General features: G+C 41.1%; 1 protein-coding gene across 2 annotated transcripts in view; it reads right to left on the bottom strand.

The window, feature by feature from the left end:
- pias1a (protein inhibitor of activated STAT, 1a) overlaps positions 1 to 17,500 on the bottom strand; it is a 51,115-nt gene that overhangs the window by 7,862 nt on the left and 25,753 nt on the right. For both annotated transcript variants that reach the window (XM_060859170.1, XM_060859171.1), the window contains exons 2-9: positions 17,447 to 17,500; positions 5,932 to 6,016; positions 5,423 to 5,470; positions 5,229 to 5,319; positions 4,915 to 5,049; positions 3,217 to 3,322; positions 775 to 848; positions 231 to 391 (exon numbers count right to left, since the gene is read on the bottom strand). The exon at positions 17,447 to 17,500 is cut by the window's right edge and continues 385 nt beyond it. In XM_060859170.1, the coding sequence (XP_060715153.1) occupies positions 231 to 391; positions 775 to 848; positions 3,217 to 3,322; positions 4,915 to 5,049; positions 5,229 to 5,319; positions 5,423 to 5,470; positions 5,932 to 6,016; positions 17,447 to 17,500 (754 nt within the window). The remainder of the gene's footprint in view (positions 1 to 230; positions 392 to 774; positions 849 to 3,216; positions 3,323 to 4,914; positions 5,050 to 5,228; positions 5,320 to 5,422; positions 5,471 to 5,931; positions 6,017 to 17,446) is intronic.

Genomic DNA, 17,500 nt, shown 5'->3' with positions numbered 1-17,500 from the left:
GAGAGAGAGACAGAGAGAGAGTGAGACAGAGAGAGACAGAGAGAGAGAATGTGATTTCTTCCACTCTTCATATCAGTACTTTGGAAATAATGAAAAAAAAAAGTCATAGCAAAAAAAAAACCTGCTGTATTGGGATTATAAATATGGTTTAGGAAGCACACTGGTATTAAGCGTCTTGTGCATTCTTGATAATGAATGTTTGGATGCGCAGGTGTTGTGAGCAGACCGACCCGTCGATGATAAGGTGTTCATATGGTGCTTTTTTGTCACAGACAGGACACACCCAGGTGGGCTTCTTCTCATTCATTTGGATGTAGAGTGTGGCGTCGAAGCACTGCAGGTGGGTACACGTCAACGATCTGCACGGGATCATTAGCCGCATCTTCCCCAGCTACACACGCAGACATAGAGGCAAAACACACATCCCGCATGGAAGAAGATCAACATGAGCATGCGTGTACATACACACATCCCCGTTTACAGACAAACCAGACAAGGAAACCCCCCCCGTCGGAAAGTATTTTTCACAAGATGAAGATTAATGTGAAACGTTTCGCCTGAACGAAACATCGTTTACAGATCTCGGTTACACACATTTTCAAACAGCGTGTTATTTTAAGCTAAAGACAAACCAGGCTTTTCAAAACACCAGTCGTGAAATTTAAACCTGCAGGAATGATAAAGTACTGGGCTATAATGCTGCAAGCCTGGACTTGATAAAATACTTATCAGAAGGGTGAGTAAGACAACGTTTATGAGTGTGTGTGCACTTACCGGGCAGAGTAACGACACTCGCAAGCTGGTGGTGGCAATTTCACTGTCAGGATCTGCGGTTAGCTTTTCTTTGACTGCAGAATAGAAGTAAAAATAAAAGTAAGATTAAATACAATTCCACTTTATTAGCATGGTGGTTTTAACAGTAGATACGGTCACAAAGCAATTTTACACAAACACAGATGGAGACTTAGATGCTTAATGAGCAGCCAGATGTGACAGTGGCCAGGGGAAACACTCGAGTTTTGAGAGGAACCAGACTAAAAGGATAGCTCAGTAGACAGGGATGAGTCCATACCAAATTAGCCATTTTATTTCTAATATTATTTAGTACTATTACTATTGCTTGATTAGTTATGAAAAAGGTTGCCTCTGTTATGAGGTTCTGATCTGATCTGCAGGTTGCGAGTGTTTTTTCCTTAGAGTTCACAAGTGTTCACAATCAATACAAAAAGTTTATTTTTCCTTTTTCAGACTCATGAAACAAGTATAAATGTATTTAAGATAAAAAGGTGTAGCACCGACCGCATCAGTGTGTCAACATAAAATATCTCACTGCTAACATATTACTAGTTAATTATAACGCGGTATTCTTAACCCAGTGTCACCGCAAACGATTCATATGAATGATTCAGTGCTAAAAAATGTTTTCTTCATGCCTACTAACATGGCCATTTCAACTCAGATCTCCATATCATACATTTAGCTCAAGTTTAAGCTTGACTACTTTCATTATTTCATGCTGCAAGAAATAAAATCCAAAGCAAGATGACAATCCCTTTACCTCTGTCTCTCTGTCTCTCTCTCTCTCTGTCTGTGTCTGTCTATCTGTCTCTCTCTCTGTCTGCCTGTCTGTCTCTCTCTCAGTGTCTCTGTCTGTCTCTCTCTGTCTGTCTGTCTGTCTGTCTGTCTAGCTATCTGTCTGTCTGTGTCTCTCTGTGTCTCTCTCTCTCTGTCTCTCTCCTTCTATCTCTCTGTCTGTCTGTCTCTCTCTCTGTCTGTCTCTGTGTCTGTCTGTGTCTGTCTGTCTAGCTATCTGTCTGTCCTATCTATGTCTGTCTGTGTCTCTGACTGTCTCTCTGTCTGTCTGTCTATCTATCCATCTGCCTGTCTGTCTCTCTCTCTCTCTCCCTCTCTCTCTCTCTGTCTGTCTCTCTCTCTCTGTCTCTCTGTCTGTCTCTCTCTCTGTGTCTCTGTCTGTCTCTGTCTGTCTGTCTGTCTGTCTGTCTCTCTCTCTGTCTGTCTCTGTGTCTGTCTGTCTAGCTATCTGTCTGTCTTATCTTTGTCTGTCTGTGTCTCTGACTGTCTCTCTGTCTGTCTGTCTATCTATCCATCTGCCTGTCTGTCTCTCTCTCTCCCTCTATCTCTCTGTCTGTCTCTCTCCCTCTATCTCTCTGTCTGTCTGTCTCTCTCTCTCTCTCTCTCTCTCTCTCTCTCTCTCTCTCTCTCTCTCTGTGTCTGACTGACTACAATGTATACAGTACAGTTCAACATTAGACTGTAAGTATAGCTTCAGGAAAAAAATGATAAGAGCCAACAACATATCCTAAACCTACATAATTCGATCCTCAACCACAACGGCAGAATCTTGCTAACACATCATTTATCCGAGTCTCATGGCAGCATGGTAATAAATTAGAACATGCTATGTTGTACTACTACCCAGAGCCCAGGTGCTATCAGTCTAGGATTTATAACCTGCTGCAGCAATTACAGAAGCATTCTTTTAGCACTAACAAGGCAGCACAAGACAGTTTATAGGCTGCTACATGTAGTATGTGGCAATTTCAGCATTTCCAACACTGAATAAATATCGAACCTGTTCACATTTTTTATGCAGACCATAATAAGATTAGATGCTGATGTGTTTCTTCGTATATGTCGTATGAATATTTAAATCGCAGTGCCACTGAATTCTTGAATAGGATTTGTCAGAAGGCATTGACTAATTTGCTCTGATTATAGTGGTGACAAATCACAGCTTTATATTAACACACTTGATTTATAATATTATACTGTGTCTATGGAAACAACTAACTCAGGAACTTTTATGGCAGCTGCTTAACAAAAAAAAGTTAAAATGTTGATGTGTTAAAAGAAAATGTATAATTTGATACGGTGACTTTCTTTATAAAAATATATTTAGTTCTTGCTCTTTTAGAGAAGTTTATTATATTTACACCAATGCTATACAATGATGCCTGCTTTTACACAGATGACCATGTCTTCAGGGATCACGATACAGCAAAGTTTATCAACTTGTTACGAATAACTGTTACGAATATGTTTATCATCTTTTTTGCTTAAAGACTCCAGATTGCATCTTCTAGTTAATGATCCAGTTTAAAATCGGAAAAATCATCAACCTATGCGAGATGCCCTATAAATAATTTTGTGCATTGCTGATCTAATTCACGTTGAACGAAGGTTGAGTTTTCTTACTGAGAGCTCTGGAGTGGTCCGGGTTTCTGATGCCTTTGGCACGAAGTCTCTGTAACAGCGCTGTAGACGACTGCTGCTTCACCAGATACACAGCCATGGAGTAACTCTGTAAAACACACAGCACTATAAATGTATGACCGGTGTTAGAAATGTGTTGGTTAAAGTGGCCCTGTGCTGTTTTGAAACAATAAAACTCTGTGGACACGCAGTATATTTAATAAACGTGCAATGCAGAACTGTTACGAATAAGAAGATATCTCGTTTCCATACAAGCTTATGATTTAGCAGCTACAGTCATCTAGTAACCAGCAAGGCGACAGTCACAATTCACAAGCCACCAACTCAAATATAAAAAATGCCTGCTTATCTGATATTTACTGCATAAACGTATTGCTTTAGCACTATATATAAGGCACTACGGGTCAAAGTGAGTGATTTTACACACAGTTTGACTCTCACACACTTTATGCTAAAGAGAAGAAAATTTGAGGCATTATTTCACACTTAAGGAATGTCACATGCATGTTCAGGCACATCCTGTAATAAACATCACTGATAAGGGTATTTTGTCTATAAAAAGGCACTCATGCTTTGAGCTCAAGCAGTTTTGGTGAAGGAGCAGATGAGAAGCTGTGTAAACTGCAGATATCTAATTTTAGATGTAATATTAATCGAAAAGACTTTCTCCGTTTCATTTGCATCGATATCATTATTGATACTGGGCCAAATAATGAATTCATTAGGGATGAAATTGGTCTTCTTTGCGTTACGACTGGAAGACAAAAGTGTCTATGTCTGTGTGTTAGGCTGAGGAACTCTGATCTATTCAACACAAATTTATCTGTTGTGCAGTTTGTAATCTACTAAACAGCACAATGTATTTTAAAGGAACAATGAAAAGATAGAGAACAAGATTCAAACCAATATTTGATAAGTAATATAAGAAACAGAGAGGATTTTTTTTGTCCATTGTAGGGTCAAATTCCAATCCTATATAAAAAAGAACTTTTGTTTAGGAAGTTGTGGCCTAATGGTAAGAGAGTTTGACTCCTAACCCTAAGGGTGTGGGTTCGAGTCTCGGGCCGGCAATACCACGACTGAGGTGCCCTTGAGCAAGGCACCGAACCCCCCCCAACTGCTCCCCGGGCGCCACAGGATAAATGGCTGCCCACTGCTCCGGGTGTGTGTTCACGGTGTGTGTGTGTGTGTTCACTGCTGTGTGTGTGCACTTTGGATGGGTTAAATGCAGAGAACGAATTCTGAGTACGGGTCACCGTACTTAGCCGTATGTCACGTCACGTCGTCACGAAATAGGCATCACCCAGTCCTATGGAAGTATTTTGTCAAACTCGTAGCTGTTAGTCCAGGGCCTTTTGGTCCCTAAAATAAGTGCACCGTGGCCATACATGCCTTTAAAATCACTCGCTGCTTCATTTCAGGTAACGTGCTCGAGTACACCCGTGTCACTGTCATATTAGCTAAATGCAAAACAGACTAGTGGAAATATGCTGAAGTGTGCTTTAGGGATTTAAAGAATGCAATAAACCTGAAAGAAATTCACTACACTTCGCAAAAAGATTCAAGCAACGTGATGGCAGCTGCAAGTCATCTTGCCCTGCACCGGATGCAGACTCTAATGATCTCCGTGTCACTACAGAACAGAACAAAGTCTCTAATGAAATGTAATTAAAGCCTCACCCTCCCAATTTCCGATGTCCAGGACACCACAATGGTGTTGGGGACAGTGGTGGACAGCCTGACCAGTGAGGTAATGTTGATGGGTCTGCTGGGACGCTTTGGTTCAACTCCGTTTTTGGTAGGAGGAAGGTATCCCTGAGAACAAACACACAAAGTCTGAATGAAGAGCGTTTGATTTGTTTCACTGTAAAACTCTTTCTTTTGTAGAATTATTTCTTAACCGATTTCATCTCACTTGAAATAATTGTCATATTTTTCAAATACATTTCTCATATTAATGGGTAACTGCATGGAGTTTTATTCTCTTTTCATACCGGAAGGTTGCACGGTTTTCCATTGACTTTTACACAGAGGTTAGGAGGAAAGTGGTCTTCTTGAGGACAGCTGGTTTCTGATAAGCAAAACCTAGGGGGTGCAGGGGATATCATTTTTTTTTAATGTTAACATCAACAACTGCTTGAAATCTGTTGGCATCGGGTCCCTGATATGAACGAGGTAGATTAGTTACCTTAACTGTACTTGTACCGTGAAGTCACATTTGGTCCCCGAGATGTCCCTTGGAAAAGAAAAAAATTAATAAATAAATAATAATAATATATTTAAAAGTAAAATCCCAATTCTAGTAGACAGGTTAAAATAATAAAAAAAATGACATGTTAAACTACTATCTATACAATTCTACAATTTCCAAACACCATAGATCAATACAAGAAAATTTTAATTGCTTTATTTTTTGTATTTTCCGGAGCCACTACGTTGCGTGCGCGTATAAATTTACCGTTAGTTAACATAGTTTTTATTGAAAGTATAGATGATTTACACCGAGTATACTGTATTCATAATGGAATTATATTATTGAATTTAGAGAATTCTAGTAGTTGCATGGCCATGCATTCAGAAAACACTGTGAATGTAAATACTGCAAACAACGAAAAGCTAATACGGTTATCTGATGTTCAGACAAACCCAAGTGCACCAGAGCCAACTATTTTACATATGCTTTAATGTGCAACTTACATAGAGCTGCTGATCTGTTGGACTTGTTGTGGTGTTAATGCAAAAGCAAAACACGTTTCCTGAAAACGCTGACTGCTGTCTGAAGCTGAGAAAGAGAAAAGGAGAGAGATGCATTTTAAGATCACATGAACACACCGTGCATGAAAAATACATGTGGCACAACGATTATTTAGCTGGCTTTATTCTCCATGGTTGATATTCTTTGTCATTAACATCAGCAGAATATACAGATCTAGCATTAAATACATTCTCTGCTCATCGAAACATAATACCTAACACTTTGATCCCAAATACTAAAAGGGTTCCCAGTTCTAACCAAAACTATGCTTTACGACAACACTGGAAAGACGATCTCTTTAAAGGTACGCACATACAATTCCAGAAAAAAGCTCCTGCCAAAGCCCATTATGAATCAGACCAGTTTGAGGATGAAAAGAACAAACAGAATAGTTCTGACAAATGATGTGGATGTCTGGGATTTGTTATTGTGTCTCAAAATGCTTATTACGCTATAATTAATAAAAGCTCTGTACTGTGACATATTTAAAAAGCATTGATGTAGGAGTGTTCCAGTCCTTTCTTGTATAAACAGAGCCATCGCTTTCCATCTGCTCACTTGAGAAGAAATATTGTACGTTTTTAAATATTTTAAGTGTGAATCAAAAAGAAGCCAATATTGAATGACTCTATGAACAACGATTCTGAGTCATACTGCCATGCAGCCCTACTTTGAACTAGAGATTAATTATTCATACAAGCTTTAGCAAAAAGTATGCCTCGGTATTGGCAAAAGTAAGAGCGGAGAAGAATATGGGTGAGCAAGAACTTTCACACACACTTTTCCGTGCTGTACGCCAGAATATTTTTTGTTCAAATCTGTATTTATAGAAATCCAATTACGCTTTACGAATACGATCTGTTTGGTTTACTTACCCAGAATTTTGTATCCAAAATAATGCATGTTCTGTTAATACATCCTAAAGTTGCTTACAAATGCAACAAACAATGCATGCTGGGCAAAAATAGAGCTTTTAAACCATTAATCATACAACTATAAAAAGGGCAAACAAGTTCAGGAAGCAGCTAAAAAAACAGCAACCCATGCTGGTATCATTGTAAACTCTGCAATGCCAGAGGCTGAGCGTGTGAAACAGCTCCCTCACTGATCTGGTGCACCATTATTTCAGCACAGTCACACACACCAACCTATAAGATTCGTGGACCATCATACCCTTCGTGGACCATCATACCCTTATGTGCCTGTTCAATATGTCATTACAAATGCAATGCCCCTTTGCTGTTATTATTATGTCCACTGCTCTGGAGAATGGTGGTCGGGATTTGTGCCCACTTAAGACACATTAGTGAGGTCAGGCACGGATGATGGCCAATTAGACCTGGTGTACAGTTGGCATTCCAAATGATGCTCACCGATGCACTGACACCCTAACACCTCACCAACACTAGCTGACACTCAGTGGCACCCTAACACTTCACATACACTTGCAGACACTCCGATACCCCAACACCTCACATACGCTAGACACTCAATCGCACCCTAACACCTCTCCACCACTCAAAGACACTCATTGACACCTCATTTATACACACAGACAATGATACCTTTCTGTCTAGGGTGTATGTCAGGTCTCAGTGTTGCACCACACAGACTCCCTCACCAATACGCAGACATTAACTGCCACCATAACATCTCACCAACACTCAATGCCACCTCTTTTCCACCTCACTGACCCTCTGAAAGACCCTATTAACATGACACGGGCAATCTGACACCCAAACACTTCAGTAATGCTCACAGACACTCAAATTAAGCTCACTGACACTAACTTGCACCTTGCTGACATTCACCTGCACTCACTGACACAACACTGGCACATGGATCCTGACTGAACTGTTGGTGGCACTATAGTACAGTGTTTAATATTTCCCTGCATATCTCCTAAACTAATGCCAAACAATCTAGTCTGTTCATGATCAAACTTGTAATCCTTATTAAGTACAAGATGTTAAAAGTATATGCAAATTTTCCCAGAGCTACCAAAGCCATAATCGCTAGAATTAAAATTTTTTTTGCTACTGTGAATTTTTTTGTTGTTGCGAGTTTTAATAATTTTATCTTACCGGTCTTTAATATTAATAAACTATATAGTCTTGTGGTGATGCCTTTTATCATGTCGGTGACTTTGATCTGAATTGAAGTGTAAATGAATATGAGAATATCAGAAAGCGGGAGAACAGGAGGGCGAGTGAGTAAGAAAGGAAAGAGTGAGGGGAGGAGAGATTATATAAAAGTGTGATTTTGTGAAGATGGAAGAACAAGAGGGAGTGCAAACGGTTAAAAGAGCACCGGAAGGCAATGGAGAGAGAAAGTGTGTGTGAGAGAGTGAGAAACACACAGAGACAGAAAAGGGGAGGGAGAGAGAGAGAGAGAGAGAGAGAGAGAGAGAGAGAGAGAGAGAGAGAGAGAGAGAGAGAGAGCTGAACAGCTGAACTGCTTTACAGCTGAACTGCTTTAACTCTGAGTCCTCCAGTGCACAGTAAGCTGCTGCAGGTAAGAGTGCAGCAGCCTTAAATATCGAGTTCTACTGCAACCACTACTGTCTCCATCTCTCTCCATCTCTCTCTTGCACACACACACACACACACAAGTACTTTATGTGCTTCAATGCAAGCTTAACAACAGTCTCCCTGAAGACAGAGAGAGAGAGAGAGAGAGAGAGCTACCATGTCTCCCAGGTGTTGTTATGATGTTAATTACTGCCTATTTGCATATTCACCAAGGCCCGCTAATGAAAGGGCAAAATAGGTGCACGTACACCATACACACATACATAGGCGCGCACACACACACACACACACACACACACAATATGTATCCCACTCTTATTCCCTCCTTCCTTTCATTCTTTGTAGCCCCTTTGTCATATGTCATGGGTGCAATTAATAAACCTGCAGAAGAGACTTGACAACACATAATTACAGTGATGTGCATTCTCTCAAGCAGGGAGTGTGAAAAAGAGAGTGAGAGAGAAAGAGATAAAAAAGATAGAAAGACAGAGCAACATTTGCTGCAGCAACCTGAGAGAGTGAGGGACATCTTCCTCATTCCTACTGTTATCAGTGCTATTCCTGCTGATATCTATGGATCTATGGTTATTGTAATGATCTTCTGTTATTTGTGTTTACAAACTTTTCTTCAGTCGTCTCTCAGACGGTCACGCCAAAAAAAGCTCTTACACTTAACTACACCGGACAGAAATGAGCGTAGGAAAGACAAAATGAGCAAGAAACTGAAGGAGAGAAAGTAGAAATGGTAGGTGATCGAGGTAGGCAGACTGGAAAAGAGACAAGAGAAAATAGAAACAAAAGAGAGGTGAGTCCAGAGAGAGGGATAGAATTGAGACTGAACAAGAAAAGAAATTAAAATAAAGGGTAATAAATGGAGGGGAAGAGAGCAAGGAGAGAGGAAGGTTAAAAAAAGAAAAGAAGAAGGATCAAGAATGTAAACAAATCTGTGAGAAGGAAAAAGGGAAAATGTTGATGAAAATCAGCAAGCGAAACATAGAGCGAGAGAGAGAAAGAGAGAGAGAGAGAAAGAGCAAGAGAGGGAGAGAGAAAGAGAGACAGAGAAAACAAAGAGAGAGCAAGAGAGAGAGAGAGAGAGAGAGAGAGAGAGAGAGAGAGAGAGAGAGAGAGAGAGAGAGAGAGCAAGATTAAGAGAGAAAAGAGAGAGAGAGCAAGAGAGAAAGAGAGACAGAGAAAACAAAGAGAGAGAGAGAGAGAGAGAGCAAGAGAGAGAGAGAGCACCCACTGCCTGAGCTGGAGTTAAAAATAGCCATGTCGCTCTCTGCCATCTGATGTGTTATTACAATGGGATGCAGAGTTGAAGTGAAGGCCGTGCACGTTTCAGTTGAAGTCGGAAAGGAACAAAATACCTCTTTATCTCACCTCAAATTTGTCTGTTCTCTTCATAAAATAAATGTGTGTCTGGTGACTGATAGCAATATAGCTGCCTTTATTTAAGCTCATCATATCATTAACTATAGAAAGCAATGAAAGCCCCTAGCTCTTACTGTAGCTCTTCTTCCCTGACAGCATGCATGCATTATCAGCACCTTCCTTTCTCATTATGCATGGGGCAGTGTAGTATAGAGCAAACATTTCAATGCATCCAGAGCAAACAGCAGAAATAAACAGACTTTTCAGTGTTGCCCCCTTTGTGTGTGCGATGTTGTGTTCTAGCTTTTGATGGTATGGTACATTGCAGCCTATGATGTAAGAGTTAATCACTATTTTTATGTGAAAAGAGATTATGTGTGGCTGGGTTGTTAAGAGGCAGTGTGTGCGTGTGTGTGTGTGTGTGTGTGTGAGAAACACAGTAGTTTACTTGGCACAGTGTCTGCCTGTGTGAGTAGGATGTAATGAAGGACATCTAGTAGTTTAACCAACCCAAAACACTGAAACTTCTGAATATGGTTCAAGGCGACCGACTGTTTGTAAATCTTTCTGAAATAAAAGGGATGTCAGCTATACTGCAATTTATAGTACAGTATAACACATAGTTATACCATTATACTTTTAATAACACACACACCCATGTCTGAAATCATTAAACACTGTGAACACACTGCTTTTATGGTGTATATCCAAGAGATTTTTTTATTTTTGTTGTGTATCTAAATATCTCCTTCACTAAGAGCAACCGGAACAGAGAAAAGCATCCTGACAGGCTCAGAGGACAAAACTCCTTCAGAAGGACTGAGAGGCAGTGAGAACATGCCTCCTTCAGAAGGACTGAGAGGCAGTGAGAACATGTCTCCTTCACAGGGACTGAGAGGCAGTGAGAACATGCCTCCTTCACAGGGACTGAGAGGCAGTGAGAACATGCCTCCTTCACAGGGACTGAGAGGCAGTGAGAACATGCCTCCTTCACAGGGACTGAGAGGCAGTGAGAACATGCATCCTTCAGAGGGACTGAGAGGCAGTGAGAACATGCCTTCTTCACAGGGACTGAGAGGCAGTGAGAACATGCATCCTTCAGAGGGACTGAGAGGCAGTGAGAACATGCCTCCTTCAGAGGGACGGTGAGGCAGAGAGAACATGCCTTCTTCACAGGGACTGAGAGGCAGTGAGAACATGCCTCCTTCACAGGGACTGAGAGGCAGTGAGAACATGAATCCTTCAGAGGGACTGAGAGGCAGTGAGAACATGAATCCTTCAGAGGGACTGAGAGGCAGTGAGAACATGAATCCTTCAGAGGGACTGAGAGGCAGTGAGAACATGAATCCTTCAGAGGGACTGAGAGGCAGTGAGAACATGAATCCTTCAGAGGGACTGAGAGGCAGTGAGAACATGCCTCCTTCAGAGGGACTGAGAGGCAGTGAGAACATGCCTCCTTCAGAGGGACTGAGAGGCAGTGAGAATATGCCTCCTTCACAGGGACTGAGAGGCAGTGAGAATATGCCTCCTTCACAGGGACTGAGAGGCAGTGAGAACATGCCTCCTTCACAGGGACTGAGAGGCAGTGAGAACATGCCTCCTTCAGAGGGACGGTGAGGCAGAGAGAACATGCCTTCTTCACAGGGACTGAGAGGCAGTGAGAACATGCCTCCTTCACAGGGACTGAGAGGCAGTGAGAACATGCCTCCTTCACAGGGACTGAGAGTCAGTGAGAACATGCCTCCTTCACAGGGACTGAGAGTCAGTGAGAACATGCCTTCTTCACAGGGACTGAGAGGCAGTGAGAACATGCCTCCTTCAGAGGGACTGAGAGGCAGTGAGAACATGCATCCTTCAGAGGGACTGAGAGGCAGTGAGAACATGCCTCCTTCACAGGGACTGAGAGGCAGTGAGAACATGCCTCCTTCAGAGGGACTGAGAGGCAGTGAGAACATGCCTCCTTCAGAGGGACTGAGAGGCAGTGAGAATATGCCTCCTTCAGAGGGACTGAGAGGCAGTGAGAACATGCATCCTTCAGAGGGACTGAGAGGCAGTGAGAACATGCCTCCTTCACAGGGACTGAGAGGCAGTGAGAACATGCCTCCTTCAGAGGGACTGAGAGGCAGTGAGAACATGCCTCCTTCAGAGGGACTGAGAGGCAGTGAGAATATGCCTCCTTCACAGGGACTGAGAGGCAGTGAGAACATGAATCCTTCAGAGGGACTGAGAGGCAGTGAGAACATGAATCCTTCAGAGGGACTGAGAGGCAGTGAGAACATGCCTCCTTCAGAGGGACTGAGAGGCAGTGAGAACATGCCTCCTTCACAGGGACTGAGAGGCAGTGAGAACATGCCTCCTTCACAGGGACTGAGAGGCAGTGAGAACATGCCTCCTTCAGAGGGACTGAGAGGCAGTGAGAATATGCCTCCTTCAGAGGTACTGAGAGGCAGTGAGAACATGCCTCCTTCACAGGGACTGAGAGGCAGTGAGAACATGCCTCCTTCACAGGGACTGAGAGGCAGTGAGAACATGCCTCCTTCACAGGGACAGAGGCAGTGAGAACATGCCTCCCTCAGAGGGACTGAGAGGCAGTGAGAACATGCCTCCTTCAGAGGGACTGAGAGGCAGTGAGAACATGCCTCCTTCAGAGGGACTGAGAGGCAGTGAGAACATGCCTCCTTCAGAGGGACTGAGAGGCAGTGAGAACATGCCTTCTTCACAGGGACAGAGGCAGTGAGAACATGCCTCCTTCACAGGGACAGAGGCAGTGAGAACATGCCTCCTTCACAGGGACAGAGGCAGTGATTATGTCCATGGCCTCAGTTTGTGCCTCACTGTTCAGTATAGCAGCTCACATTTATAATAACTGTGTTGTTCAGTCCAAAATACATGGCATATCGGTTCACTTGCAGTCTGGACGAATCAGGGTTAAGATCCGCTAAGCCGAATGTAAATGTAAAACCATTACACAGGAGGAATAACACTGCACCTGTCAGTATTATTCATAATCAAATCCGTAATGGAAACCTGCCATTGCTAAATAAAACATAGTAAAACCTAATGTTTTTTTTTTTTACTTTGGACTGCATGTAAAAAAAAGAACAAATAAAAACTCAAGCACAAAATATGCAATGTATGTATGTAATATGCACAAATGCAATAAAGCTAGAATTCATAAAAGCAATTAAACATAAACACTGTCTTTTGTTTCATATCAGGATAAAATATGAAAATATTGATCTTGCCTGCAATTTCATTTCACTTCACATCATTCAAGAACAAGAAGTTCAATTATGGAAGCGTTTCTGAATCCAATTATAGATCCTAACAGTAGTAGCCTTGCTTTTCTGGGTAAACAACACTGACGGGGGAAAAAAAGAGTCATCTATGCATGGTGTGCTAATAGCTCTAATGAGGAAACCGAATAATGAGGACAATAATCAGAAGAAAATGAAACATGCAGAGCTGACATTGTACAGCAACAGAGAGAAAGACACAGCAAGAAAAAACAAAGGTGGAGTGATGTGAAGAGAAGAAATTCCACTTACAGAACATTCTGTAATCCAGACGAAGATAAAAATGTGTCTTAGTTAAAGCGTTCAGATATGAACGATGGAATAAGGATATGTTTTAACAGCCGTTGTGTGCACGTTTAATGGCACTGCAGACAGGTTCGTACACATATTTGAATGCAATAATGTAATCCACACTAAGCGTACCTCCTTTTTTTCAGACACATACCAGTACACATCAGCAAATCCAAGCATCGTATTTAATTAAAACACGCTGTAGCGAGTACAACAATATAATAAAATGGCTGCTCAAATCGGTTTGTGTAAATAAGAAAAGAAAGGCATGGCTTACAAACACATAAAAAAATATCTGCGAGAGGTTAAAGGCATTTCTCCGTTTATAACGTAAAGATAACATCTGGTATTTAGACCGTTTCCTGGATGCTCACGAGACGTGTCATGTAAGTGTTGTGACTGCGCATTCGATCCACACTGTACACTTCATTTTTACAAGAAACCTAATATACAAATGTGGGAATGAAACATGCGAGAAGGGGCAAGTCAGTTATAATTACAACAAACCACAAATAACTACTCCTACAGCACATCTGTATGAATTGGGTTGTTTTAAAGTCACAAAATCAGGACTGAGCAGACAGCTTTTAACAATAGAAATGGTCTGAAAGCAGCATTACAAGAATCCGTATAAAGATCAAAATTTGTCTCTTGTGAGCAGGCCGGAGGCATCACAAGACAAAAGATTTAGATGAGCGAGACTCAAAAGGGAAGCCGTGACACCAGATAGTGAGATTATGAGTCATAACTTGTCCACAGCTGGATGAAATCATGCAGTGCTACATGTGTTGATTTTATTAAAGTTTTATCATCGACTGACAGAATATTTCTGAGAGATATCCCACGAGTACAGTTCCACTTGTAGAATCTGTGACAAGGAGCATTGAGGCCATTTTTTTCCCCTTTTAATTTATCATCGATCGGTATATGGTGTAAGAAAATAGTCTTTATTCTCACTATGCTGGTTAAACTTTTGAGATTCCATTCGATGTAAAGCTTTTTCATGTACCCTAAAAAACAGATATATTTAGCACGTAGTCTTTAAATGATGAGTGTCAGAGTTGTTTGTACAATTTTGTTTGTTGGTAATGTACGCCTGACTGCAAAGCAACTGACGTGGCAGTGAGCAGAAACAGAGTTAATTTTTTTGCTTGAGCCACTATTCAGAGAGTTCCCTGATGCTAATGTTTAACTCTCTGTGTACGTGTCTGTGTTTGTGTGTGTGTGAGTGTGTGTGTGAGTGTGAGTGAGAGAGAGAGAGAGAGAGAGAGAGAGAGAGAGAGAGTGAGAGAGAGAGCATGTGTGTATTCTAGAAAGAGCTGGCAGTGTGACACTGGATTGTATTAAGCTTTATTGTTACTGGCAGAATGGAAAAAGAGCTCAGGTGTGTGAACCTGCAGTTTCATCACTCCTCATGCAAATGAGGGAACCAGAGAGAGAGAGAAAGAGAGAGAGGGAGAGAGAAGCACTGATAAAGAGAGAGGGGCATGGGAAAGAAAGAAGGAAGGAAGAAGAGAGAGAGAGAGAGAGAGAGAGAGAGAGAGAGAGAGATTTATATATATAAATATATATATATATAAATATATATATATATATATATATATATATATATATATATATATATATATATATATATATATATATATAGAGAGAGAGAGAGAGAGAGAGAGAGAGGGTTTTTTCTTTCATGTTGTACTAACCTCCTGGAAGAAAAAATAAAAAACTAACAGACACTTACAAAGAGATACAGAAAGTCAGGTGTTGAGATAGCATGAACAGGGGAAGGAGGGAAAAAGGACAAACAGACAGAGAGAAAGAGAGACAGGCAGAGAGATGGGGCACAGAGGGTGGAGAGACAGCATGGAAGGTGAAGGAAATAAAAAAGGAAACAAAGGAGAGAGAGAGAGAGAGAGAGGGAGGACGGCAGAGAAAAATAGGTGGGAAGAGAGCTTGCACATGGGAAGGAGGGGGAAGAAAGAAAGAAAGAAAGAAAGAAAGAAAGAAAGAAAGAAAGAAAGAAAGAAAGAAAGAAAGAAAGAAGTAAAATTTTATAATGACAATCTATGCAGATGGTTGAGTGAAAACTAAGACTGAAGCAGAGGGAGGAAGACAAACAGAGATTGAAGAAGAGGGAGAAAGAGTGAGAGAATAATATAGGTGTGGGTGAGATGTGCAGATTAGTGCAGATGAACAGAAAGCTGCTAAGCACATTAAAATGCTAATGTGGGGAATATGGTCATTTCTGCTCTGTCCATCTTCTGCCACTCACATCGTCCTACACACCAGCGGGATATAACCATGCACTGTCTATAACATACTTTACTGTCTATAACATACTTTACTGTCTACAACATACTGTACCGTCTACAACACACTGTACCGTCTACAACACACTGTACCGTCTACAACACACTGTACCGTCTACAACATACTGTACCGTCTACAACATACTGTACCGTCTACAACATTCTGTACCGTCTACAACATACTGTACAACATACTGTACCGTCTACAACATACTGTACCGTCTACAACATACTGTACCGTCTACAACATACTGTACCGTCTACAACATACTGTACCGTCTACAACATACTGTACCGTCTACAACACACTGTACTGTCTACAACATACTGTACCGTCTAGACTGTCTAGAACATTCTCTACCGTCTAGACCGTCTACAACATACTGTACCGTCCACAACATTCTGTACCGTCCACAACATTCTGTACCGTCTAGAACATTCTGTACCGTCTAGAACATTCTGTACCGTCTACAACATACTGTACCGTCTATACCGTATAGAACATTCTGTACCATCTAGAACATTCTCTACCATCTATAAACGTCTATACTGTCTATAACATTCTGTGCCGTCTGTAACATACTTTACCGTCTGTAACATAGCAGACACATGCCTCTAGTACATGAAAAATAATACAGAATGATGAACAGCTGGGTGAGAGAAGAATATGGGAATTTCTTTGTTGTATATAATATATGTGTCTTGCACTCTGAATACGTTTAGCAACAATGGACCAGTAAAAAAATATGTTCAAAATAATGGTCATATATTAACACACAAAAACACAATATAAAAAGCATGAGTAAGGTCAAGCTTCCTGGGAGTTGACAAAACCTGTGACAAATATAGTCTTTGTCTAGCTGTGTGCATTTATAAGCATTTAATTGTGTGTGAATGTGTGTGTGTTTGTGTGCGCGCCTCTAGAATGTTATTTATACCCACATATTCTCCGCCTCTATAATAGCAATAAATTGGTGAATCAGATCTTTAATTAGTTTTGTTAGACAAAAGCGCAGACTTGATGATCTGTGCATAATGACACATCAAATGGCTGAGTCACATTCACAAGCAACTTGTATGTCCTATGAAAAAGATTAGCAGATAATTCAATTTGGTTTGTATTTAGCTAGTATTTGGGTGATTAAACCATCTATTTTGAAATGCATAGAGGGAAATAGTGCGTATCCACAAATGTGGGCTGTAAGAAACGGGACCGGGTGATTAAGCCTTCACTCTATCGTCTGTGCTCAGAGACGGTCCTGAGAAATGGCAATAGAAAGTAATTTTGGTGCACTGTGGGTGCAGGCGTGACCATTTCAGACCACAAAAATAGCAGCTGGATAAGAATGAGAGGAGAACTGGTTTACACCCATCCAAATAATACCTAAAGTATCAAGTTTAGCCACCAAGATTTAATGCCTGAACAAATACAGAGCCTTATTTATAATACAAAAGAGTCTTTAATTAACACACAAGCTATTTTAAGATATTTGTTCTTTTATATATGATGCTGATGTAAAACATGCTGTCAGGGACGTGAGATTTTTCCAGACACTGACTGAAACTGGAGATCTGGAGCTCTGGTGATGGAAGAGATCATTTGATGGGTATATGATAATATTGAAACGTTGGCACATGTCCATAATGCAGACACGCTCTTACCGAGGCTGGTGGGCTTTATGAGTTCGTCGAGCACGTCGTAGAAGGGCAGCCTCT

Source organism: Tachysurus vachellii, chromosome 23, assembly GCF_030014155.1.
Source record: "Tachysurus vachellii isolate PV-2020 chromosome 23, HZAU_Pvac_v1, whole genome shotgun sequence".
In the NCBI taxonomy this organism is placed as follows: Eukaryota; Metazoa; Chordata; class Actinopteri; order Siluriformes; family Bagridae; genus Tachysurus; species Tachysurus vachellii.
The sequence above is the reverse complement of the archived record's forward strand: the minus strand, read 5'-3'. Positions and strand labels throughout refer to the sequence as shown.